This window comes from Macaca fascicularis, chromosome 12 (assembly GCF_037993035.2).
Source record: "Macaca fascicularis isolate 582-1 chromosome 12, T2T-MFA8v1.1".
NCBI classification, from domain to species: domain Eukaryota; kingdom Metazoa; phylum Chordata; class Mammalia; order Primates; family Cercopithecidae; genus Macaca; species Macaca fascicularis.
In genome coordinates, this window is record NC_088386.1 from 126415896 (window position 1) to 126442406 (window position 26511).

A 26511-nucleotide genomic window follows, 5' to 3' on the forward strand; every position below is an offset into this window, starting at 1 on the left:
TGTGTTAAATTTATAAATAGACATAGGGAGAACTCCCGTCTTTATGATGCTGGACTGCCTCTCCAAGAACACGCCATGATCATCCATTTGTTCAGGAGTCCTCTGGGCCTTCAGTGGAGCTTTTATATTTATTTCCTGCATGTGGGTGGGTGATGCAGACTTTCTTTATGTTTCTGAGCTTTGGTGGCAGTGTGCTTTCGCTGCTATTATAAATTAGGTCTTCCCTTGCATTATATCTTTTAACTGGTTTTTACTCCCATATAGGAAAGCTACTCATTTGTATATCTTAATTTTGAAACTTACTAACTTTTCCTACTATGATAGTATATTTTTAATTGCTTCTCTTGGGTTTTCCAGGTATATAATCATATAATCTGCTTTACTTTTTTGTACTTGTTCTAACTTTTCTGAGGCAGATGTTTAATTCAACTGGTGTCTTTTTTTTCCCCACAGGTTCATTATTTAAGGCTATTTATTGGTTTGGTTTGGTTGTTTTTAGAGATAGAGATCCTGGTCTGTCACTCAGGCTGGAGTGCAGTGGTGTAATCATAGCTCACTACAGCCTTGAACTCCTCAGCTTAAGTGATCTTCCCACTTCAACCTCCCAAGTAGCTGGGTTACAGGCACGTGGCATCAGGTCTCACTATTTTATTTTATTTTATTTTATTTTATTTTATTTTATTTTATTTTAGAGATGGGGTATCACTATGTTGCCTAGGCTAGTCTTGAACTCCTGGCCTCAAATGATACACCCATCTTAGCCTCCCAAGTAGCTGGAGGACAGGCATGAGCTAGCATGCCCAGCTAAGACTTTTCCCCTCCCTTTGGGCACTGTATTAACAATCTTCCATAGCTTCTCATAGGTAATGTTTTTTATTATTGTTATTTGCTAAATAGCCTGCAATTTGGATTTGTATTTCCTCTTTGACACAGTTATTTAAGAGAGAGTGGGGAAAATGTGTATACTCTATTTTCTGGCTATGGAGTTCAACATGTATCAATCATATTGATCCTGTTAAACAAATCACTTGGGTCTTCCATCCTTTTCTGTTTTCTACACTGATCTCTTATGGGCTAAAAGAAGCAAAAATAAAGTCTTCTATCAATAGTGTGTTTCTACCCATTTCTTATTGCATCTCCTATAATTTCTACTTTCTTAAAACTTTTTGGTCTGAATTACATGGTCCCTGATTTCTTTTGCTGATGTATACTGAATATATGTTTGCCTATATATTTATTTTCAATGTTTTATATGTTTTTAAATGAGTCTTTCATGCATGATAAAATCTTGGTTTTTAATTTGTAGTTAAATGTCTCAAAATTTCTTTTTTAAATAAGTGAGTTAACCCCATTTACTTTTATTGATAGAACCAAGGTGTTTGATTTTGTTTTAGTCACATTGGTTTATATTATATATTCTAGGGATTTGGATTTTTTTTAAGTCAACACTCTGCATTCTGTCTTCTATGCATTTTATGTGCATGTGTGTACTTCCGATACTAAGGAATATTTGCACTTTTCTTCTAGTGGTTACAACTAACTAGTGGCTACCTAGCTGAGACTATCTGTATTAGTCTATTCTCACACTGTTATAAAGAACTACCTGAGACTGGGTAATTTATTTTAATAAAGAGATTTAATTGACTCACAGTTCCACACGGCTGGGAGGCCTCAGGAAACTTAGAATCACAGCAGAAGGTGAAGGGGAAGCAAGCACATCTTACCATGGCAACCCAGGAGAGAGGGTGAGCTAAAGGGAAGTGCCACAGGTTTTTTTTTGTTTGTTGGTTGGTTGTTTTTGTTTTGTTTTGTTTTGTTTTTTGAGACAGAGTCTCGCTCTGTCACAGGCTGGAGTGCAGTGGCGCTATCGCGGCTCACTGCAAGCTCTGCCTCCCGGGTTCACGCCATTCTCCTGCCTCAGCTTCCCGAGTAGCTGGGACTACAGGCGTGCACCACCATGCCCGGCTCATTTTTTGTAGTTTTAGTAGAGACAAGGTTTCTCCGTGTTAGCCAAGATGATCTTGATCTCCTGACCTCGTGATCCGCCCACTCAGCCTCCCAAAGTGCTGGGATTACAGGCGTTTTTGTTTGTTTGTTTGTTTGTTTTTTAAGTTCTGGGGTACATGTGTGGAATGTGCAGGTTTGTTACATAGGTATACATGTGTCATGGCGGTTTGCTGTACTTATTGACCGGTCCTCTAAGTTCGCTCCCCTCACCTCCCACCCCACAACAGGCCCCAGTGTGTTCCTCTCCCTGTGTCCATGTGTTCTCATTGTTCAACTCCCACTTGTGAGTGCGAACATACAGTGTTTGGTTTTCTGTTCCTGGTCAGTTTGCTAAGGATGATTGCTTCCAGCTTCATCCATGTCCCTGCAAAGCACATGATCTCATTCCTTTTTATGGCTGCATAGTATTCCATGGTGTATATGTACCACATTTTCTTTATCCAGTCTATCATTGATGGGCATCTGGTTTGGATCCATGGCTATGCTATTGCAAATAGTGCTGCAATAAACATACGTGTGCATGTCTTTATAGTAGGATGATTTATATTCCTTTGGGTATATACCCAGTAATGGGATTGCTAGGTCAAATGGTATTTCTGGTTCCAGATCCTTGAGGAATCGCCATACTGTCTTCCACAATGGTTGAACTAATTTACATTCCCACCAACAGTGTAAAAGTGTTCTTATTTATTCACAACCTCACCAGCAGCTGTTGTTTCTTGACTTTTTAATAATTACCATTCTTACTGGTGTGAGATGGCAACTCATTGTGGTTTTGATTTGCATTTCTCTAATTTTAGGTTCAGTGGTGTTGAGCATATTTTCATATGTTTGTTGGCCACATAAATGTCTTCTTTTGAGAAATGTCTTTTCATATCCTTTGCCCACTTTTTCATGGCGGTGTTTGTTTTTTTCTTGTAAATTTGTTTAAGCTCCTTGAAAATTCTAGATATTAGACCTTTGTCAGATGGATAGATTGCAAAAATTTTCTTACATTCTGTAGACTGCCTGTTCATTCTGATGATCGTTTCTTTTGCTGTGCAGAAGCTCTTTAGTTTAATTATATCCCATTTGTCAATTGTGGTTTTTGTTGCAATTGCTTTGGGCGTTTTCGTCCTGAAGACTTTGCCCATGCCTGTATCCTCAATGTTTTGCCTATGTTTTCTTCTAGGGTTTTTATGGCTTTGGGTTATACATTTTAAGTCTTTAATCCATCCTGAGTTAATTTTTGTATAAGGCTTAAGGAAAGGGTCCAGTTTCAGTTTTCTACATATGGCTAGCCAGTTTTCCCAGCACCATTTATCAAATAGGAGATCCCTTCCCCATTACTTGTCTTTGTCAGGTTTGTCAAAGATCAGATGATTATAGATGTGTAGTGTTATTTCTGAGGTCTCTGTTCTGTTCCATTGGTCTATGTGTCTGTTTTGGTACCAGTACCTTGGTGTTTTGGTTACTGTAGCCCTGTAGTATAATTTGAAGTCAGCTAGGGTGATGCCTCCAGCTTTGTTTTTTTTGCTTAGGATTGTCTTGGCTGTACGGGGTCTTCCTTGATTCCATATGAAATTCAAAGTAGACTTTTCTAATTCTGTGAAGAATGTCAATGGTAGTTTGATGGGAATGGCATTTAATCTATAAATTACTTTGGGCAGTATGGTCATTTTCATTATATTGATTCTTCCTATCCATGAGGTTGGAATGTTTTTTCGTTTGTTTGTGTCCTCTTTTATTTCCTTGAGCAGTGGTTTGTAGTTCTCCTTGAAGAGGTCCTTCACATCCTTTGTTAGCTATATTCCTAGGTATTTTATTCTTTTTGTAGTGATTGTGAATGGGAGTTCATTCATGATTTGGCTCTCTGCTTGCCTATTGATGGCGTAAAGGAATGCTTGTGATTTTTGCACGTTGATTTTGTATCCTGAGATTTTGCTGACATTCCTTATCAGTTTAAGGAATTTTGAGGCTCAGATGATGGGGTTTTCTGAATATAAAGTCATGTCATCTGCAAGTATAGACAATCTGACTTCCTCTCTCCCTATTTGAATACTCTTTATTTCTTTCTCTTGCCAGAACTTCCAATACTATGTTGAATGGGAGTGGTGAGAGGAGGGCATCCTTGTCCTGGGCCGGTTTTCAAAGGGAATGCTTCCAGCTTTTGCCCATTCAGTATGATATTGGCTGTGGGTTTGTCATAAATAGCTCTTTTTATTTGGAGGTATGTCTCATCAATACCTAGTGTATTGAGAGTTTTTTGGTTTGTTTGTTTGGGTTTTTGTTGTTGTTGTTTGAGACGGAGTCTCACTCTGTTGCCCAGACTGGAGTGCAGTCGCATGATCTCAGCTCACTGCAGTCTCCACCTCCCGGGTTCACACCATTCTCCCACCTCAGCCTCCCAAGTAGCTGGGACTACAGGCACCCGCCACCACGCCTGGCTCATTTTTTGTATTTTTAGTAGAGACAGTGTTTCACCATGTTAGCCAGGATGGTCTCAATCTCCTGACCTCATGATCTACCTGCCTTGGCCTCCCAAAGTGCTGGGATTACAGGTGTGAGCCACCACGCCTGGCCAAGGGTTTTTAACAGGAAGGGATGTTGAATTTTTTCAAAGACCTTTTCTGCATCTATTGAGATAATCATGTGGTTTTTGTCTTTGGTTCTGTTTATGTGATGGATTGCATTTATTGATCTACATATGTTGAACCAGCCTTGCATCCCAGGGATGAAGCCGACTTGATCATGATGGATAAGTTTTTTAATGTGCTGCTGGATTCAGTTTGACAGTATTTTATTGAGAATTCTTGCATCAATGTTCATCAGGGATATTGGATGGAAGTTTCCTTTTTTTATTGTGTCTCTGCCAGGTTTTGGTATCAGGATGATGCTGGCTTCATAAAATGAGTTAGGGAGGAGTCACTCATTTTCAATTGTTTGGAATAGTTTCAGAAGGAAAGGTACCAGCTACTCTTTGTACCTCTGGTAGAATTCAGCTGTGAATCAGTCTGGTCCTGGGCTTTATTTGGTTGGTGGACTGTTAATTACTGCCTCAATTTCAGAACTTGTTATTGGTCTATTCAGGGATTCAATTTCTTCCTGGTTTAGTCTTGGGAGGGTGTATGTTTCCAGGAATTTATCCGTTTCTTCTAGATTTTCTAGTTTGTGTAGAGGTGTTTGTAGTATTCTCTGATGGTAGTTTGTACTTCTGTGAGGTCAGTGGTGATATCCCCTTTATCATTTTTTATTGTGTCTATTTGATTCTTCTCTCTTTTCTTCTTTATTAGCCTATCTAGCAGTCTATCTATTTTGGGAATTTTTTCAAATAACCAGCTCCTGGTTTTTTGGATTACTTTGCTCTTGTCTCTCTGGCTCTTTTAATTGTGATATTAGGGTATTGATTTTAGATCTTTCTAGCTTTCCGATGTGGGCATTTAGTGCTATAAATTTCCCTCTTAATATTGCTTTAGCTGTGTCCCAGAGATTTTGGCACACTGTCTTTTTGTTCTCATTAGTTTCAAAGAACTTCCTGATTTCTGCCTTAATTTCTTTATTTACTCAGGAGTCATTGAGGAGCAGGTTGTTCAATTTCCATGTAATTGAGTGGTTTTGAGTGAGTTTCTTAGTCCTGAGTTCTAATTTGATTGTGCTGTGGTCTGAGAAACTGTCTGTTACAATTTCAGTTCTTTGCACTTGCTGAGGAGTGTTTTACTTCCAATTATGTGGTCGATTTTAGAATAAGTACCATGTGACACTGAAAAGAATATATATTCTGTTGATTTAGGGTGGAGAGTTCTGTAGATGTCTATTAGGTTCACTTGATCCACAACTGAGTTCAAATCCTGAATATCCTTAATTTTCTGTCTCATTGATCTGTCTAATATTGACAGTGGGGTGTTACAGTCTCCCACTATTATTATGTGGGAGTCTAAGGACTTGTTTTATGAATCTGGGTGCTCCCGTATTGGGTGCATATATATTTAGAATAGTTAGCTCTTCTTGTTGAATTTTTCCCTTTACCATTATGTAATGCCCTTCTTTGTCTTTTTTGATCTTTGTTGGTTTAAAGTCTGTTTTGTCAGAGACTAAGATTGCAACATCTGCTTTTTTTTTTTTTCTTTCTATTTGCTTGGTAAATTTTCCTCCATTCCCTTATTTTGAGCCTCTGCATGTCTTTGCAGGTGAGATGGGTCTCCTGAATACAGCACACCAATGGGTCTTGACTCTTTATCCAATTTGCCAGTCTGTGTCTTTTAATTGGGGCATTTAGCCCATTTACATTTAAGGTTAGTATTGTTATGCATGAATTTGATCTTGTCATCAAGATGCTATCTGGTTATTTTGCACACTAGTTGATGCAGATTTTTCATAGTGTCATTGGTCTTTATATTTTAGTGTGTTTTGCAGCAGCTGGTACTGGCTTTTTCTTTATTTATTTAGCACATCTTTCAGGAACTCTTGCAAGGCAGGCCTAGTAGTAACAAAATCCCTCAGCATTTGCTTGTCTGAAAAGGATTTTATTTCTCCTTCACTTATGGAGCTTAGTTTGGCTGGATATGAAATTCTGTATTGAAAATTCTTTTCTTTAAGAATAATGAATATTGGCACCCCATCTCTTCTGGCTTGTAGAGTTTCTGTTGAGAGGTCTACTGTTTAGTCTGATGGGCTTCCCTTTGTAGGTGACCTGGCCTTTCTCTCTGGTCTTTCCTTCATTTGGACCTTGGAGAATCTGATGATCATGTGTCTTGGAATTGACCTTCTCGTGGAGTATCTAGGTGGTGTTCTCTGTATTTCCTGAATTTGCATGTTGGCCTGCCTTGCTAGGTTGGGGAAGTTCTCCTAGATAATATCCTGAAGTATGTTTTCCAGCTTGTTTCCATTTTTCCCATCTCTTTCAGGTACTCCAATCAATCGTAGGTTTGGTCTTTTTATAAAGTCCCATATTTCTTGGAGGCTTTATTCAATGAAGCACAATGACTGTCCCTTGGTGTAGGAGGTGTGCTTTGCTGGGGGGAAACCAAGTTGTCTGGGCTGCCTGGATTCCTCAGAACTACCAGGAGGAAACGCTAAGTCTGCTGGTTCATGGAGACTGTGGCCTTTTCTCTATGGGCTCAGGCCCAAGGAGATATGGGTTCTGCTTGAGCCTCTGGCTGGAGTTATTGGAGTTCCTGCAGGGAAGCCCCATCCAGTGAGGAAGGATGAGTCAGGGTCAGGCCTGAAGAGGCACTCTGGCTGCAGTAGGCCACAGCCAGCGTGTTGGGCTTTGGGGGACACATCTTGGGACCAAGCCGTCCAGTCTCCCTTGCTCCAGCTGAGGAAAAGCATGGCCTGGAGCTGTGGAGATGGATGCCACCCTTCCCCTGCCAAGGGAACTTAGCGTTTTAGGCAGTTGTGAGTTTCAGTGCTGGCTGCGAAGTGCCACATTTTTAAACCACCAGATCTTGTGAGAACTCACTATCATAAGATCAGCAAGGGGAAAATCTGCCCCTGTGATCCAATCACCTTCCACCAGGCCCCTCCCCCAACACATGGGGATTACAATTCGACATGAGGTTTGGAGACACAGAGCCAGACCATATCATTATACTTTCAGCCTTCCTTGCAGTTCACTGTGACCACGTCATTAGGTTCTAGCCAACGGCATATGAGCAGAAGATATGTGAGCCACCTCTGAGTCTTTCCCTTGAAATAAATGAATGGGTAAGCAGCCCACACTCATTTCGTATTTTCTCAGTGGTTAGGAGCGTATACTTCCAATTTAAAGAAGGTTTGCATTTTGTTCTAGTGATTACTTTTAGGATTACCTTTATATGATTCCTTTGGTGCTCTATTTTAGACAGTACCCTTTAGTTTCCCACCCAGAAGATTTATAAAATCAGCCTGTGTGCCATTCCATTGTCCAGTCTTTTTCCTCTCCCACCCAATTTTAGGCCATGACATCACCATGTTTACCTTTCAGCCATTAACCTTGCATTACATCAACACAATACCTTTGGACTCCTACCTTTAAAATAAACAAAGAACTTGCTCTACAGCCTATTTTTGCTTTCTCCTCCCTGTTTTTTGTTTGTTTGTTTGTTTGTTTTGTTTTGTTTTGTTTGAGACAGGGTCTCACTCTGTCACCCATGCTAGAGGGCAGTGGTGCAATATTAGCTGCAACCTCTAACTCCTGGGCTCCAGTGATCCTCTTACCTCAGCCTCCTGAGTAGTTAGGACTGCAGGTATGCACCACCATAGCTTGCTAATGCTTTCAAATTTTTTGTAGAGACGAGGTCTTGCTAGGTTGCCCAAGCTGGTCTCAAACTTCTGGCTTCAAGTGATCTTTCCACCTATGCTTCCCAAAGTGCTGGGATTACAGGCATGAGCCACTGCACCTAACCCTTCTCCTCATATTTTTTGTTATTATACTATTTCTATATTGTCAGAGCATATGCACTTCATATTCTCATCTGTCACCCTACTGCCCACTTTTATTTTGATCCTTTTGCCAGAATTTTCAGCTCTACCTTAGTTTGCTGAAGTAATGAGGACTCAGAAACTACATTCCAAGAATTTTTCTGTTCAAATTTGTTTGTGTTATTTATACCTGAAAAATAGTTTGCTCATTCTTTATTTCTAGAAATATCTTACAGGTTTTTCTCCACTTTCCTGTGGCATTAAATGTTGCTGTGGAAAATTTTGTGGCCAATAAGTCTCCCTTGAAAATAACTTTTTGCCTACACTGCCCATTCAATTATTTCTTTATCTTTAAAGTCCAATAAATGTGTTGAAAATATATCTCAGTGTTGGCTATTTTGGGTCAATTTCTCTGACAGGGTGAAGAGATAGGTACTTTTGATGTAAACATTTCAATTTACATTATAATTGCACAAACTTTTTTCATTAAGTATTTCTTCTATTATTTTGATTTTCTGCTTTGGGAACTCCAATAATTTGTTCACTTACATTGATTATTTTCTCTCTAATTTTTATTTTATGTTATTTTATTTTTGAAAGAGTGTCTCACTCTGTCACCCGGGCTGGAGTGCAGTGGAGTCATCTCAGATCACTGCAACCTCTGCCTCCCAGGTTCAAGTGATTCTCCTGCCTCAGCCTTCCGAGTAGCTGGGACTACAGGCATGTGCTGCCATGCCAGCTAATTTTTTTATTTGTAGGAGAGACGGGGTTTCGCCATGTTGGCCAGGCTGGTCTCAAACTCCTGAGCTCAGGTGATCCACCTGCCTCAGCCTCCCAAAGTGCTAAGATTACAGGGGTGAGCCACTGCACCCAGCTTGATTTCTAATTTGTTTAATCATTCTTAAAATTTCTTGTTTCCTTTTCCTATTTCTGTAATATATGTCCTTCACTTTAATTTCTGAAATGCCTCATCTCCTTTATTTTTCTTCTAAATTTATCTTCATTTCTCTGATTTTTTTTCTACTTATTTCTTAAGTTCTGGCTATTATAAACACAATTACAGCCTTAGCTATTCAAAGCATGCCTCTGAATTCCATGAAGTGTACTTCACTGGTAATTTCTTTCTTTTTTTATTTTATTTATTTATTTATTTATTGAGACTGAGTCTTACTCTAACGCCTAGACTGAAGTGCAGTGGCACAATCACAGTTCACTGCAATCTCCTCCTTCCAGGTTCAAGCAATTGTCCTGCCTCAGCCTCCCAAGTAGCTGGGGCTACAGGTGCATGACACCACTCCAGGCTAATTTTTGTATTTTTAGTAGAGGTAGGATTTTGCCATGTTGGTCAGGCTGGTCTCAAACTCCTGGCCTACAAGTGATCCACCCACCTTGGCCTCCCAAAGTGCTGGGATTCCAGGCACAAGCCACTGTGCCCGGCCATCACTGGTGATTTCTTAGACCTACTATTGTTTGACCCTCCTGGTACTCTTCTGCTGCTCCTGTCACCTCCTGCTTGATTTCAGCTACTTTAAAATCTTTCTTTATTGTGAATGATAAGACCACATATGGATATGTACAAGCATAGTGTAAATGACTAACACTGTGTGAAAACAGGTTGCTTTGTGGTTATTGGTTTCTCTGTGACAACAACCAAGATGGGATGTTGGTAGCCGAGGACTTAGCCCCACAAAAGTGGAAGGAAAACAAAATTAAATACTTGGAAACTATTGACATAAAAAGTGTGCAAATCTTTGTTTACAGTTATAGAGGATTATTTTCTTTCTTTTCTGTGTGCAGGAAAAAAGAGAAAACATATACTTAAAGTAAATGGTCTCCAAAGAGGTAAGAAGAAATGTGGGAATTTACTCCTTTGAACTCACTGTGGTCCTGTTCTTCCTGCCAGACGCCATCCTTGCTGCAGCCTCAAAATCTCCTATGGGCCGTGGTAGCTTCAGACCCAATGGATTATTTAGAGTACCAGCTAAGTCATTGTAACAAACAGATCCCAAAATACAGTGGCTTAAAACAAATAATCTAAGAGCCCAGAAGTGGTAGGCAGTCTGCCTTCCTTGACATGGGGTTTCCAACAGTGGGTCCACAAGAGCTGATCTGGTTGACATTGTCTCCCAACCAGTGGGAAAGAAAAAAAAAAACTGACAAAAGAACCAGCCATTTGTTTATTTTAATAGAAAGACTCAGAAGTCTTCTGCCAACATCCCATTGGCCAAAACTTGGTTACATGGCCAGAGCTAGCTGCAAAGTGAGGCTGAGAAATGTAACGCTGGCCAGGCAGTCTTTGGTTCAGCTGTAAGTCTATTCTTATGGAAGAAGGAATGATTATGGGTGACAAATAGCAATATGCCTACTTGCCCTTCATGTTTGCCTCCAAAGTCACTGATTCCCTTAAATAAAGAGGAAAACTCAGACTCTCCATTGATTCAGATCCAGCCTTTTTGTCACCTGAGACTCTTTGGCAAGCACAGGAGCCGGAAGCTGAGAGGCATTACAGAGCTATGTGGGCAGAGACATGCCAGTCCTGATTAGGAAATGAGGCAACAGGAGGAAGTGTTAGAGAGGTGTGTTGTAACTAATACAGTCCGGGACAGAACATGAAGAAATAGACAGAGATAACTTGAATCAATTACATGGAAGCCAGAGTACTGGTGCCACATCAGATTGAAGCCTGAGAAACACGGGGTTATTTTATTTATTTATTTATTTTCTTTTTTGAGATGGAGTCTTCCTCTGTCACCCAGGCTGGAGTACAGTGCTACAATCTCAGCTCACTGCAACCTCCGCCTCCCAGGTTCAAGCAGTTCTCCTGCCTCAGCCTCCCAAGTAGCTGGGATTACAGGCTAATTTTTGTATTTTTAGTAAAGACAGGGTTTTGCCATGTTGGCCAGACTGGTCTTGAACTCCTGATCTCAGGTGATCCACCTGCCTCGGCCTCCCAAAATGCTGGGATTACAGGCAGTGAACCAAACTCAATCAGAGCATATGCCACACTGGGCACTTGAAGATAAAAAAGATGTGACACTCCATTCTCTTCATCAGATCTTGTGGATTTTATGTTTATTGCATTCCTCCTTTTCTTCCTCTTCTTTGTCTCTCCTTTATTTCCTTTCCTCTCCCATTCTACTTATGTTTCTCTTGCATACCTTATTTAATTTTTTTGTTTTACATCTTGTAAAATATTTCTGGCAAGTTGATATGGCACTGTAGAGATGGCAGCACTTTTTCCTCTAGAGCTAAAGCATATTTGGATATATTTTTTCCCATGATTTCTAATTATTTCTGTCACTCATACACATATATACATATGTTTATATATGATATAACTATTTTCAAATATAACTTTAAATATAACTCTACTATAAGTAAGTATATACATGTAATATTTCCAGCATCTCTGTCATTTTTATTTCTATACCTATCTGTCATCTTGGTTATATTCTAGCTTGTACTTACCCAGGTCTGAGATGTTTCTTCCTTCATGTTTTTACTGGTTTCTATGGAAGCCTCCCTACCTTAACTATTTTATTAAAATACTTGGATTTGTTAAGTCTAAGCAGAAATCACATTTATTCCTTCTACTTACTTTTCAAACCTGTTCTCTCAAATAGTTATTTTCTTGCCCATGAATGAAGTCTTAGGTAAGCCCTAGAACTATGCTAGTCCCTTTTAGCAGTAATATCTCATTTAATATTTAAAAGCCTGAGCTGATATAATATTAAAACTGGAAACCATGTGGTAGGGAAGCTGGGTGAAGTCAGCATTTCCTTTCATCCACACTTCCTCTCCACCTCCACTGAGTGTCTATTGCTTTCAACTAATTTGGGTCTAGGAGGAGGGGGAGAAAGAAGTGGACAGGAGCAGGAATGGCCCTCATACTATATAGCTTGGTGCAAAAGTAATTGTGGGTTTTGCCTTAAAAAAAAAAAAAGGAATAGCAAAAACTGCAATTACTTTTGCACCAACCTTACAGATTTTTGTGTCTCCGAGATATTGGTGGATGCATGAGCCATATTCATTTGTGAGTTCTTCAGAGACACTCAACTTAGAGAGAACCTCTCAACTGAAGTTCCCCTAATTCAGGAACTTCAACTGGCCGCTTACCAATTCCCTCAGTCTCCCAGCTCTGGGAGGTCCACACGACACTCCTGCTGGGGTCAACTCATCCACCCAAGTGATTCTCCCAGACAGAATATCTCTCAAGAAGAACTAAGTGAGCTCCTCCTTTCCCCAGGGAGACCTATAGGAATTATGACTCTTCAGACCCTCTCGACATTCTAGGATTGAGTCTATAAATGTCTCTGCCTTCCTCAAACTCCTGAAGGTGAAGATCAGTTACCTTGAAGTTGTAGTCTTCTCAGTTGCCTTAAGGAGGCAGAAGCAAGTTACTCAACTTCTATAGCAAGAACATGGTGTTAACTGTTAGCACTTGGGTAGGAAATCCAAGAATTGCCACACTACTTCCTGTGGGGTATTTGAGCAAGACAATTTGCATAGAATAATTACAAAGGAAGTCCCAAGAGCTCCATAGTATTAGCAGATCTTAAGCTCCAAATCTCCTTGTAAGTAGAACTCAAGTAAACTGAACTAAACTACTTGTACACCTCTAATTTGTTTGTCCTCAATGGACTTTGATGACAGGCGACTACAACAGGACCAAAGACATAGAGGGACAGGAAAAGAGTCTTTGTTTGTCTAAGATATCTATGGCTGGACAAGTTCAAATTGTGGCCAGGTCATAGAAAGAAAGAAAGGAAAGAAAAATACAGGGAGACAGCATGGGAAGGGAAAGAGGGAGGGAGGGAAGGATGAAGGGAAGGAGAGGAGGGGAGGGTGAGGAGGAGAGGAGAGGAGAGGAGAGGAGAGGAGAGGAGAGGAGAGGAGAGGAGAGGAGAGGAGAGGAGAGGAGAGGAGAGGAACTTTATGGCCTTGCCTGAGAGATCAGCACCTTTAAACATGGCACTCATGAGGTGCTCCTGCACATACCTCACTGTCTTTCTACCTACCCCCATCACCTCCTGAATCTAACAGCATACTCGCGAGATAGGGTTTCAATCAACCCTTTGTTAGTCCTAACCACGAGGCTTTCTGGGATTTGAATCTCTATACAAATTCCCCTTGGGCAATAGTCTCTTGGTTAGTTCCTTAGATCCTAATTTTTTGGCCAAACCTATGTGAATAAGGTCTTTGGTCATTTTCACTGTATTTTCAGCCTCAACGCCTTCACTGAGGGCTAAGATGGTGGCTGGTGTCTCACCATCAAAATGAGTGGGACAATCCAAATTCTTGCGTTGCTGCCATTGATTTCCTCACAACCAGAGGAAATCTGCAGTGCTTCACTTCATTTTGCAATATCTGTATGCTGAAGTTTCTTCATTGGTAATAAGAGGAGTAAAAGTCTCTATCTCATAAATGAATTAGTAGATGTACATATCTTGTGTTCATGTCTAGCACATAATAAGCACTCAAGTCTTAGCCCTCATCATTGTTATTATTCTTACAGTATTCTTTGGGATGTAAATGAAACTGTCTTAAGTTCTTTTTAAAATTAATGTAGGGGGACAAATGAATTTGGATTAATGTCACGGTAAGGAAAAGAAAATCTAGGATGAACCCAGGTTAACCACCAAAGGCTTGGTCATTGCAAGGCTATGTGTTACGTATTTTTCTTTGTGTGTTAAGCTCTGGAAAAGTTATAGCTGAAGAAAATTTTTGAAAGCACTATTATATATAATGTGAGTTTTTTACACCATCCGTATTTATATTTTCCTATTTTCTCAGGGAGAAAGAAACACAGACATAGAAAACACTTAACTCGGAATAACAAAGTCCCAAAGGAAAGACGGCAACCAAGAGGTAAAAAAAAATAATACATTTTAAATAAATAATGCGTAAATGTTCATGCTCTTAGTAAAAACATTTTTTCCTAATTGCTTTATGTCGCTGTACTTACTGTTGAGAAATATATCAGATTTAGTCAAGTTCCAAGATATGTCAGGGAGAAAAAGATGATAACACCACAAACAAGTAGCTAGGTGATGAATCTGCAACCTGACCCCAGGGCCCAGGAGCTGCCTGCAGTGCTTCCTCTGCTGAACTGATAACTTTCAAGGCCAGAAATAGTTGTTGGCATAGAAACAAAAACAAAACAGACAAAACCCGTGTAATTCGAAAGTGATGTAGCTGTCCCTCCTCTTGCTTATCACCATGTGGTAATTGCGTGGACTTGGGTCTGCCCCAAGTAAATTACAGTTTACTTACCTGTAAAGTGAAATTAGGTCAGTTAGGCTAGACTGGCTGCCCTCCAAGGCCCATCCCAGCTTCCCATGTGGCTTCTCATTCCGTGAATCTCCTACAGGACTCAGTAAAAACCATAGACAGCCCCCTCTACTGCATCATCAGCACAGAGCCCTCGTAGACTGTGCCTCTTCCCCAGTGTCACTGACTGGAAGGGTTGGAACAGCAGCTCAGCATCCTCAAGTTCATTTTAAGACCTTTACACCTGTTTCTACTAAGTCAGCTCTTCAGTCCCCACCTCTACCACATAGAGGCTCTGAAATGCAAAGCATCCTCCCTGTGCAATTTGCAGATGATTCTGGAACTCTGCTGAGCTGCTCCTTCAGCCAGGAGAAAGGTGCATGAAGGAGGAGGCAAACAGAGAAGACAGACACCATCTCCTGCCAGACTGCCTGTTGTTATCCTGCTCAAATTTACAGACAAATTTGTCATCTAAAAGAGTTTTGACACCTAAAACTCTTTCTCTGGCCACATAACTTCATATAGACTCTCTCTATATACATATATACATATATATGTGTGTGTGTGATATATATATATATATCTCCTTTGGCTATGAATTCCCCCACTAGAATGGCAGAAGCAGTGTATGCAACTGCCTCTCCATAGTTGGTGGTGGCCAACCTGCTTGGGAATTAAGACACTGGATGGTCCTTCTAGAAGATACACAATCCACTGCTGTTCCCTCAGTGAGAGTATCTCTTAAAAACACCCAGTCCAGCTCCCATCCACGAGGTCTGCAGCAGACCATGGGGATCGTGCTTCTTCATTATTTCCCTGCTGGCTCCCAGCTCAGCCCTCTGGCACCCTTGACCCAACTAGCCATGACCTTCACCTTTGCGCTTCTCAGCAGTGAGTCTGAGAGTCTCTCATTCCCTGACATTCCCAGGGACAGAGGTCCATCTCCTGCTTAGACGTCTTTAAACCTTCTCATTTGGCTTGAGAGAAGGTGTCTGACAATTCTCTCCAGAGAAATGTGGCCTCTCTCATAAGGCCTGAAGGTGGGAAAGGCTGATGCTGGCAGAACCAGGCTCCCAATCCCCTACCATGTTCTTTGCAGACAGACTGGCATCTTGCCTTAGAATATAGAAGTACTGGGCTCCTATTGTGGCATTCTTGGATGTTGAGGCTTCTGCTAATACTCTGAGATAACCAAAGAATCACCTAAACATGGTGATATACTCTTTTGCCAAAAATGATTAGTCCCTGTTGTGAAAAAAATATATATTTTAAAATAGCCTTTAATTTTTTCTGACCATATTATTATTTTACATGGTTAATGTAGAATTAAAACTGATAGACCCAAGAACAATTAAATCCTACTGTGTCCAGGCATTTGACTGCCTGGATATACAATTGTAGTGAGGTGCTGGAGCCAGCGAACACACAAAGAACCACTGGAAAGCACAGTTCTGCAGCACTTTATTACACATGATCTCCTCCTCAGCCCAGATGTCTCCATACCAAGAGCGGGGAAGCAGTGCAATTAGCTTCTGGTGTTTTGCCCTGAAGTTGTTTGCCCTCAATAGGTTTTGATTGAAAGGAAATCCCTGCAGTCCAAGGAGGATTTAAACAGAGATAAACTGAGAGCAAGAGAATATATATTGACCAATAATGGCTAGGGCTGAACAGACCCAGATTATGGCCAGAGCTGGATCTCCAGTTTGACCACTTTATGGGAAAGAAGAAAGCAGACAGAGAACAAGTGTCTTTTGATGGAACTGTGGGGAGAAGGGAGAGTTGGGGGAAGGAGGAGAGAAGAGTTAGAAGTGGCCAGTTTTCCTGGGTGCACCTGCAACTTGATCATCATGAGTGACAGGAGAGTCCCACACAGAGCCACCCCTGTGTGGATGACATTTTACTGTGGCAACCGCATCAACTACCACACTTGGCACAATCATGGTCTTTGAAACTGATCGATCTAGAGCAAATTTTTCTGAGAGACAAACAAGGAGTGGTAAGAAAGCTTCATCTACTTCCTTGAGGTCTCCATGTTTCCACATTTTACATGTTTCTTTTAAACCTTTAGTTCAGGCTGGGTGTGGTGGCTCACACCTGTAATCCCAGCACTCTGGGAGGCTGAGGCAGGTGGATTGCTTGAGCCCTGGATTTAAGACCAGCCTGGGCAACATGGTAAAACCCCATCTCTACTAAAAATACAAAAATTAGCTGGGTGTGGTGGCGCACACCTATAATCCCAGCTACTCAGGAGGTTCAGGAAGGAAAATCACTTGAACCCGGGAGGTGGAGGTTGCAGTGAGCCGAGATCTGTGCCACTGCACTCCAGCCTGAGGAACAGAGCAAGAGGGCAAGACTCGGTCTCAAAAAAAAAGTAGGGGGGGCACTTTTAGTTCAATAGCCAAATTTATAATTCTTTTATGCAGGTTTAGTAATCTCTCCTCTCCATGTGTCTCTGTAATATTTTAATAAACTTCCTAAGGGCAACATCTTGTGCGGTAGAGCGTGCTTTCTCTCAGGATATGATTCCTCTTGGCATGTGAATTATCAGTAAATGTCTGATGGTACCATTTTTATCTTGATGAAGTTTAAAAAAAAAAAAACAAAAAACAAAAAAACAAAAAACCTCTAAGTAATTGTTATGTCAGAGGCCCAGAAAATACAGTATCATCAATCCCAAGGTTTCTTTATGCTAGATTGAAGGAAAGATGCCTTTCCAACCTAATCTGGTCATAATTTGCTCAAAGGAAGAAGCATGCATGATTAAGTATCTGGAGGAGGTTTTCTCCCGGGTCTTGCAGGACCCAAATCAGCACCCTATGATACCAGCCATGGGCACAGAATAATGGGCACAGACCTTTAGAAAGAAAGAGCATCCACTCTGCATGCCTGACTTCAGCAAACACGTTAGAACGATGCAGATCTAAACATACATCTGGAATGACTGGCTCTTGGTTTGGACACATCAATCAACACATAGATACATGCTTCCAAGGTTTGTTTCTTTTTTGAGATGGAGTCTCGCTGTGCCGCCCGGGCTGGAGTACAGTGGCGTGATCTCGGCTCACTGCAATCTCTGCCTCCCGGGTTCAAGCAATTCTCCTGCCTCAGCCTCCCGAGTAGCTGGGATTATAGGCACACACCACCATGCCCAGCTACTTTTTTTTTTTTTTTAATTTTTAGTAGAGACAGTTTCGCCAGGCTGGTCTTGAACTCCTGACCTCAGCCTCAGAACTCAGCCTCAGAACTCCACCCACCTCAGCCTCTCAAAGTGTTGGGATTACAGGCGTGAGCCACCGCACCTGGCCCCAAGATATCTTTTAAGTCAATCCTGTGTGCTATCCTTAACAATACAACTCTTAGGCCTTGTGCCTTAATTTCTACAAATTCCTCTTGAATAGCCTTCATTGGGTTAGTTTTTAAGTCCTTGGTCATTTTCCTCACCATTTTCAGTACAAAACCTTCCAAGTTTACATATCTGACTGGTAGAGTCTACCATGAGGTCTGTCTTGAGACCTTATGTTGCTACTTTTTATCTCTAACTCTTTCCCAAAGAAAATTGTCAACACTTTAATTTATATATTTATCTCTGAGCATCAGTTTCCTCATCTGTAAAGTGAGGATAGTACTAGCGCCTATTTAATAGATTCTGTTGTAAAGATGAAGTCGGTTAATAGAGGCAAAGATCTAAGGATAGCTCCTGGCCTACAACAAGCACTGAATACATGTTCAACTTCTTTCTTGCTCTCCCCCTGTTGCTTGGGAAGCAGGTAAAATACTGTTTCAAATTTATTTGGAATGATTTGGAGATATTAATAGAGAAATATAGGATGCATCTCAGTTAAGCATCATGGTTGTAATCAAGTCTAGATCAGAGGTCAGCAAGCTATGACCTACAGGGCAAATCTATCCGGCTGACCGTAAATAAAGTTGTACTGGAACACAGCCACAGTCGCATCCTTTGATGCACTGATGACACAACTACAGAACTGAGTAGTCACAACAGAGGTTATGAACTGAAAAACCTTAACTACTTATTATCCGTCCCTTTACAAAAAAAGTTCCCAACTCCTGATCTAGGCATTTAATGTTTTTCTTTAAGTTCTAGACAGGATCCTGAAAAGTTGCATTTGAATGGTGGTTTTGTAAAACACTACTATTTGCAATGCAAAGAAATATTTATGTTGTGTTTCAACTTTCTCAGGAAGAAAAACCAACAATAGACCTTTGAAAAGAAGAAGAAAAAGAGGTAAAAAGAAATGATCAATATGTTTTTCATAATTAAACATTTAATATTTAATATTCTGTACTGTGAGCAATAAGTCAGTTTTCTTAATTTGCATATGGAGCTAGTACTGGAGACTTAACGTTGACCAGAAGTTCATTTTAATACCCTCAATACCTGCTTCAGTGGAACCAGATCCCCAGTGCCCCAGTCATGTGCTCATGCAGGGTTCCCCGAGCAATGTGCACTTTCTTTTTTATTGATTGCTTGATTAATACATAATAGATAAAAATACTTGGGGGTATGCATGATAATTTGATACTTTCATATAATCAAATCAGAGTTATTGGGATATCCATCACTTTAAATATTTACCTTTTTTGATGCCAGGAACATTCAGATTATTCTCTTTTAGCTATTTTGAGATGTATAATCAATTCATGTTAATTATAATCACCCTATTGATCTATTGAAAACACCAGGCTTTATTTCTTCTATCTAACGGTAGATTTGAACCCTTCATCAATCTCTCTTTATCCCTCCTCTCTCAATGTGCAGTTTCTTCTAGAACCCTCTACACCAAGCTTCCCTTTTAGCAGCAGAGAAAGCTCAAGTGAAAGGGAAGTGAAGCACAGCAGGTGCCCCATTAGGTGCCGCTCTGCCATCCTGCCCTCTATCCCCTCCGTCAATGCCTGGAATAGGGGAGATGAGACTAAAATTTGAGGGTTTTTTTTTTTAACATAACGTCAAAGCAATAATATGAGTAGAAATCTCCCTTCAAAACATCAGGAGGAAAATCATTGTGTGATAGGTGGATATGACCAACCAGGTTGAAAGTTAAGATCCTACCACATGCCAGGCTGTTGTGTAGTATTTTAGAGGGTGGAGTGGAGGACAACAGTATCTACAGCTATCTAATGTGCCATGAAAGAAAGACTTTGAAATGTAACTGAATCATGGGGGAAATCCTTCCAATACATTTTAAATTATAAAAGAAAGCTCTCAAGACAGGTGGGGAGGAACAACGCACAGTTGTAAAATAAGATGGAATGGAAAAAAAAAAAAATGCTTCCTTGCAGGTCCAAGAATTCCCAGAGATAAAAATATTAATTTTAAACAACCTGCACTTCCTGTGACCTGTGGTGACGTGAAGGGCACTCTATATAAGGAGCGATTCAAACAAGGTGAGTGTACTGGTCCCTCTACGATTTTCAGCAGGAAAATATCCACACAGATAGCATACTGTTTAGTAGTAGACACCTGCTTTGAGGGTCTGCAAAACCAGCCTCAGGCTTGATGATTCGCTAGGAGCTTTCCTAGGACTTGGGACATCATCATATTTACAACTAGGGTTTATGAGTGAAGCATGCAAAACATACCCTAGGGAAAAGGCACTTGGGGTGAAGTTCAGAGACAACCAAAAGCAAGCTTCCAGGAGTCCTCTCCCCGTGGAGTCATGCAGGATTCATTTAATTATTGCAGCAACAAACTGTGACAACACATGTAAAATGTTGTCTACCAGGGAAACCAGCCTGAGTTTAGGAGTCCAGGGTTTTTACCAGTCACATAGGCGCCCTCTGCCTAGCACATACCAAAATTCCAGATTCCCAGAAGGAAAGTGGGTGTTCAGCATAAACCTATCATTTGTGCAAACAGTTTAGGCACAGTGAGCCCTCTTCTTCGTTTACGTTTATAGATAAATGCAATTTATTTACATATGTCTGAAAATAATACATTAGGATAGGTGGTTCCCGGATTACACAACATTCCAACAAGATCTCTTTGGATAGGCTATCTCAAATTTATTCTTGTAAGAGAATATAAATAAATTGCATTTGTTTATAACCATAAATAAGAGGGATTTATCTTTAAAGGGCTTTATCTTTATGGATAAACAATATGTCTATCCATATTGTTTATTACAAACAGTTTAGCCCACAGTGAGTTCTGCAAATGATAGAACTCTCCTAAAATCCAAATTCCTAAATGCCAGTGGCCAACCTTGCATATAGACAATGGGCAACCTTGCATATAGGCCCTCTAAGGAAAGTCTCAGGCCCACTCTGTTAACTCTGTTTTGCACAACGATGACATTTTCACACTTTTAAAATTCATAAAACATTAGCCTATGAGGCCATCTCCCCTTTCCCCTATGTGAAAGGCCCACAAGACATCCAACTAGCACCCACTACAAGGGCAAGCACCTTAATACTTGGGTGGAAAATGTACACATCTGAGAATCTCAGCACTAACTTTCACAGCCCCATTCCCATAACATCTGTACAGCCTGCTGCTAAATGGTAAGATCACAAGGTTTAGAATCAGAAGACCTGCATTCAAGTTTCAGCTATACCAAGAGTGTCTGATTCATGTACAGCCAGGTGCTCAGTCTCTCTAACCTTGAACTTCCTTCTCTACAAAATCAGAACGATAATATAACTTGCCTCACTGTATTATTATGAGAAAAAATAAAATAACAGACATAAAATACTTTGCAAGTTACAATTGTTAAATTACAGAACTAATGTTCATCTGTCATGACTGACATCTCCCCCACGACATAGTTCTTTGAGCACGAACAAATATAAATGTTGGCCCCATGACTATGTTGCATAAGGGTAATTTAACTTCTCCCACTATATAACATTTCCATAATTACTTTTAATACAAAATAGCCATGAGTTCAAAATGTGAAACATAATTGTCATTTGCTGGTTGAACAACATGGTACAAGACAAGGCAGACGTGGCTGTAGTAACAGCTTCCCCAGGGCCACCTGGGGACCCAAGAGCATGGCAGAGGGCTTTGTGCCTTCATCCACCTCTGAAATTCAGGCTGACTCTGTATCAGGTCTCAGAGGAGAGAGGAGAAGGAATTCTGCTCATTCTTTAGGGCCATCCTTTGCACCCACCTCTGACCTTTGGAGTATAGCAAAATACGTTGAAAAGGTAAATGTTGGTAGTAATATTTCTTCTCATTGCATGAAGGGCAAAGAAATGTACACACACGAAAGAGAGTCCCCTTCATCTCTGTTCCTTCAGGCTGGGTATGACACCCCTGATGTCTGACAGGAAAATTCAGACTCTACTGCTACGATCCTGAGCCCAAGTGGGAGACTCCAGACCCCAGCATGGCGGGGGCCAAGTTCGGGTGTTTTCACAGTTGGGGAGCTCACCTTGCCTTGGTCTTACAGGAATCTCAAAGAAGTGTATACAGAGTGAGGATGGAAGGTGGTTCACTCCCAGGGAATTCGAAATTGAAGGAGGCCGCGAAGCATCCAAAAACTGGAAGCTAAGTATACGCTGCGGTGGATACACCCTGAAGTTCCTGATGGAGGTATTCTAGTGACAAATGGCTGAAATCAAGGATTTAGCTGTCACGCTTCACTAACACCAAGCTTTAGCAGAATTTCTCAGTGTCCAGAAATTCATCATGACTTCCTCTTCCAAGGTCTCAATGCATACGTTATTACTAACATTCTCACCTGAACATTACGTTGGCTGGCTTATATTACAGCGTAATCCTCTAAGTACTTTATTTCTTACCCTTTTGAAGGTTGGGCAGTAAATTGTGGCCTTGACTCTGCCACTGATAAACTGTGGAATTTGGTCACATGAAAGTAACTTAAGTTGGAGTAGAGGTCTTAAATGCGGGGGGGAGGTAAATGTTAAATACACACACACACATATATTTAACATATATATTTAACATATATACATATATATATGTAGTTCCTGGATGACAAAACATTTCAACAAGATTTCTTTGGATAGGCCACCTCAAACTTATTCTTATAAGAGAATAGAAATAAATTGCATTTCAAAGTAACATTGCTTCTCATATCAACCCCTTGATGTTACAAAGCAGCGACAGGGTCTTTGCTGCAGATCAACGTGTGTCTTTCAACTCCAAATACAGTGCTTTCTGTTGCACACCCACAGACAGTCCTTCCTCATGCCACTCTGACAATTAAAAAAAAGATCTGCCAGGCACAGTGGCATATGTCTGTAGTCCCACTTACTCAGAAGACAGAGCCAGGAGGATCACTTGAGCCCAGGGGTTCTGGGCTGTAGTGTACTATGCCAGTCAGGTGTCCATGCTAAGTTCAGCATCAACATAGGGGATCACCAGAGTGCCTGAGGAGGTGTGAAACAGTCCAGGTTGGAAACAGAGCAGGTCAATACTTCCCTGCTGATCAGTAGTAGGATTGTGGCTGTGAGTAGGCACTGCACTGCACTCCAGCCTGAGCAACATAGTAAGACCCCATCTCTAAAAATAAATAAATAAATAACACACAAAGTAAAAGATCTTTGCTCAGCAAATACTTATTGAACCACATCTAAAGCTATGGAGGGTATACAAAGTGTGAGCCCCTTCCCAGAAGGAAGGCTGTGCTTTCATAATTACAGGCCTGGACAGGGTGTCAGTGTTCTCACAAGAGACACCTGCAGGAAGAGGTACAATCGTTCGGAGAAGAGAAAGTCATTTCTGGTTTTGAGGTTGAGGACCATTTTGTGGAACTCTTGCACTGAGGTAGGCCTAAAAAGACAAACAACTAGCAAAAATGTAGAATGGGGCATTCTACGTACAGAGAAAGGACAGCACGCAAATCTGTTCCACAGTGTGTCAAGAAATTGGGAGTAATGAGGTGGCTGCATTCTCTGGACTCATTGTAGAAGTCATGAGGCCAGAGCAAGGCATTGAAATGCTTCCTTTAATCCCTGGAGAATCATGAAAAGTAATTTCCATGAAAACACCTTGAATTTGAGTTAATAGTGGGATATCCAGGTAGGAGTATTTGGAAGGCAGTCAGAAACACTAAGCTCACAAAATAAAAGCAAGAACCCATCAAATCATTCCTCTCTTTTCTTTTTTAGAAAGAATTTCTGCCAGAACCAACAAGCACAAGAAAAAAGGTGATGATCAAGTGACCTTCTGCCAATGTCTCGTCTATTATGTTGTTGATTTTCTATCTCTGTCGCCTTGCAATCTTTAAATTGACCCATCATTGTAAATTTTGATTTTATAATACGATGCTTTTACAGTTGCTGCTTTCAAACATTATTCAATGTATAAGTCCAGGGCTCATTTGAGCATCAAAACATTTGAGATAGAGGTAGAAGCAATCCTCAGAAATAGATTAAGAGACAGAACTGAACTGTATGTGTTTTTTAGTAAAGGAGCTAAATGCCATACTTTTTCTTTTTTTTTAAGAGAGAGAGTCTCGTTCTGTCACCCAGGCTGGAGTGCAGTGGTGCGATCTAGGCTCACTGCAACCTTCACCTCCCTGGTTCCAGCAATTCTTGTGCCTCAGCCTCCCCAGTAGCTGGGACTACAGGCATGTGGCATGACGCCCGGCTATTTTTTTGTATTTTTAGTAGAAATGGGGTTCCACCATGTTGGCCAGGCTTGTCTCAAACTCCTGACCTCATGTGATTTGCCCTCCTCAGCCTCCCAAAGTGCTGGGATTACAGGTATGAGCCACCATGCCCAGCGCCATACTTTCTTTAAATATAAAGATAAGGCTGGCATTGGAAGAATAAGCATGAGTTTGAAATGCACAAAACAATGTGCCTTTGCAACCTCAACATAAACGCTGGTTGTTTTTCACTGGTTTTTCTGGATTCCATATTTTAGAAATAAATATGAAGCAAAAGTTCCCCTAGAAACATCCCATGGTCACTACACATGATCTAATGGAAAATTCCCCCTAAAATGTATATATAGCCATATGTCACCCACGGAAGCAAACAACAAAAAACATTCTCTTCTTTTCTTTTATCTTTTACTTCCACCACACACACACACAAACACACACACACACGCACACACACACACACGCGCACACACACACACACAAACACACACACACGCACACACACACGCACACACACACACACAAACACACACACACACGCACACACACACACAAACACATACACACAAACACACACACACACACACACACACACACACACACACGCAGTTCTTCAGGTGAAAATTTCTGAGTGGGAGGCAGAGTGCCCTGTGAGGCTGCTGACCTGGAAAATCTTTTCCTTTGTGGAGACGCCCTTTGGCCCCAGCAAAGGGGCTGCGCAGACCTCACTTCCATCTGTGAAGGTGAATTCTCCCTCCATGGAGGTAGTATGTGCAGTTCACAGACCAGTGGTCTTCATGCTATGTGTATTGTAAGGAAAAATGATGAGATCACTGATGCCTTCCATGGCCTCTCCAAGGCTGGGTATAAGAGAGAACCTGGCGAAGGAAGGAGATGGAAGAACTTCAATTTTCATAAGCTCTGACATGAGTGACCTTGGATATTTCTGCCATACCAGGAAGTCACAATCTTTACAAAGCTGGCTCCTGGGGCCACCTGCTCCACTGGCTTTATGACTAGAGACTCGGTGACTAGGCTCTGTATCCACTGGGTTTTCTGGAGAAAGAGACATTATTTGATATAATTATTAAAACCAAACATGTCTGCCAGCTGCCAGACAGTCAAGGCTGATGCAATCTGGGCTAATCCATTGAGTTGGCCATCTCCCATGCCTTCATCACAGGCACCCTCTCTCCATTCCCTGAGGGCCCGCAGCTCTAGAGGTGCAATTGCCTCAGTTCTCAGAGGGTCCCCCCAGAGGGTCTATCTTCCTTCCTCTCTCCTTTGTTTCTAACACTTGTGTCACTCTCAGCACCGCGTGGTAAGTGCTACTGTTGCCAGCTTTCCTGCTGATAAGTTTTTTGTTCATCCTGCTGGCGATAGGTGAGATACTCCAGGATAATAAGATGTAAAAGTCCAAGCTAATCATTTACTGGCTGTGGAAGAGGGAGAAACCTCTTGTCCCAAGTGACAATTGTGTTCATTTGTTCATGCACTTATGTATCCATTCAACAAACAACTGTGGAACCACTGCCAAGCTCCAGGTGATAGGCCTTGACCAATGAAATAATGCAAAACAAAGGAGGCCAAAAGGATGAACCTGAAGGATTCTGTCAACTTCATTGTCTTACCTGCGTGAATAACTAATGGGATGGAGTGGGAGATTCTAGGCCACTAAGATACTATACTTTACCTTAGCCAAAAGGCCTAGATTGCTTCTGGCAGGTGGTAATATGGCCACCTCTTCTATCATTGTGCCTTTGATCACACTGAGTGGTTTGTCTAAGGCCTCTCTGCCCTGAGCTACAGGTAAAAGCTGAAGCAGGCATTGTTTCATCCCACAGATACCCTAGGTCAAAGCAAGCTCTCAAGATTCAGGAGAAAGTGGAGAGGTGCTTACCTTCAGGAGAAGAGCTACAGTACTGGGGATCTTGGAGGCATTTTGTCTTCAAAGATGTGTTCCTGGAGAGCCGCAGAAAGGGGGGAAGTTCTTCCTGGGACACCTGCATGGCGTCCAGGACTCTGGGCCCTGTGGTCACTGGAAGCTGTGGAGGAAGAGTCAGCCGATTCCCTTTGCAGCCTCTCTGGATGGAATGACACTTCCTTTTTTTCTTTTTTTCTTTCTTTTTTTTTTTTTTTTTAACAGAGTCTAGCTCTGTCACCAGACTAGAGTGCAGTGGTGCAATCTCAGCTCACTGCAACTTCTGCCTCCTGGATTCAAGCGATTCTCCTCTCGATTCTCCTCCCTCAGCCT

At 41.2% G+C, this 26511-nt stretch overlaps 1 protein-coding gene across 36 annotated transcripts in view; it reads left to right on the forward strand.

Moving 5' to 3' along the window:
* SP100 (SP100 nuclear antigen) overlaps window positions 1-26511 on the forward strand; it is a 129474-nt gene that overhangs the window by 68340 nt on the left and 34623 nt on the right. For 30 of the 36 annotated variants that reach the window (XM_015432930.4, XM_074010461.1, XM_074010463.1 and 27 more), the window contains 6 exons: window positions 10186-10230; window positions 14182-14256; window positions 18860-18904; window positions 19960-20064; window positions 22074-22216; window positions 23758-23796. In XM_015432930.4, coding sequence (XP_015288416.3) covers window positions 10186-10230; window positions 14182-14256; window positions 18860-18904; window positions 19960-20064; window positions 22074-22216; window positions 23758-23796 — 452 coding nt within the window. The remainder of the gene's footprint in view (window positions 1-10185; window positions 10231-14181; window positions 14257-18859; window positions 18905-19959; window positions 20065-22073; window positions 22217-23757; window positions 23797-26511) is intronic. The other 6 variants (XM_015432928.4, XM_065526208.2, XM_074010446.1 and 3 more) reach the window with 1 other exon arrangement.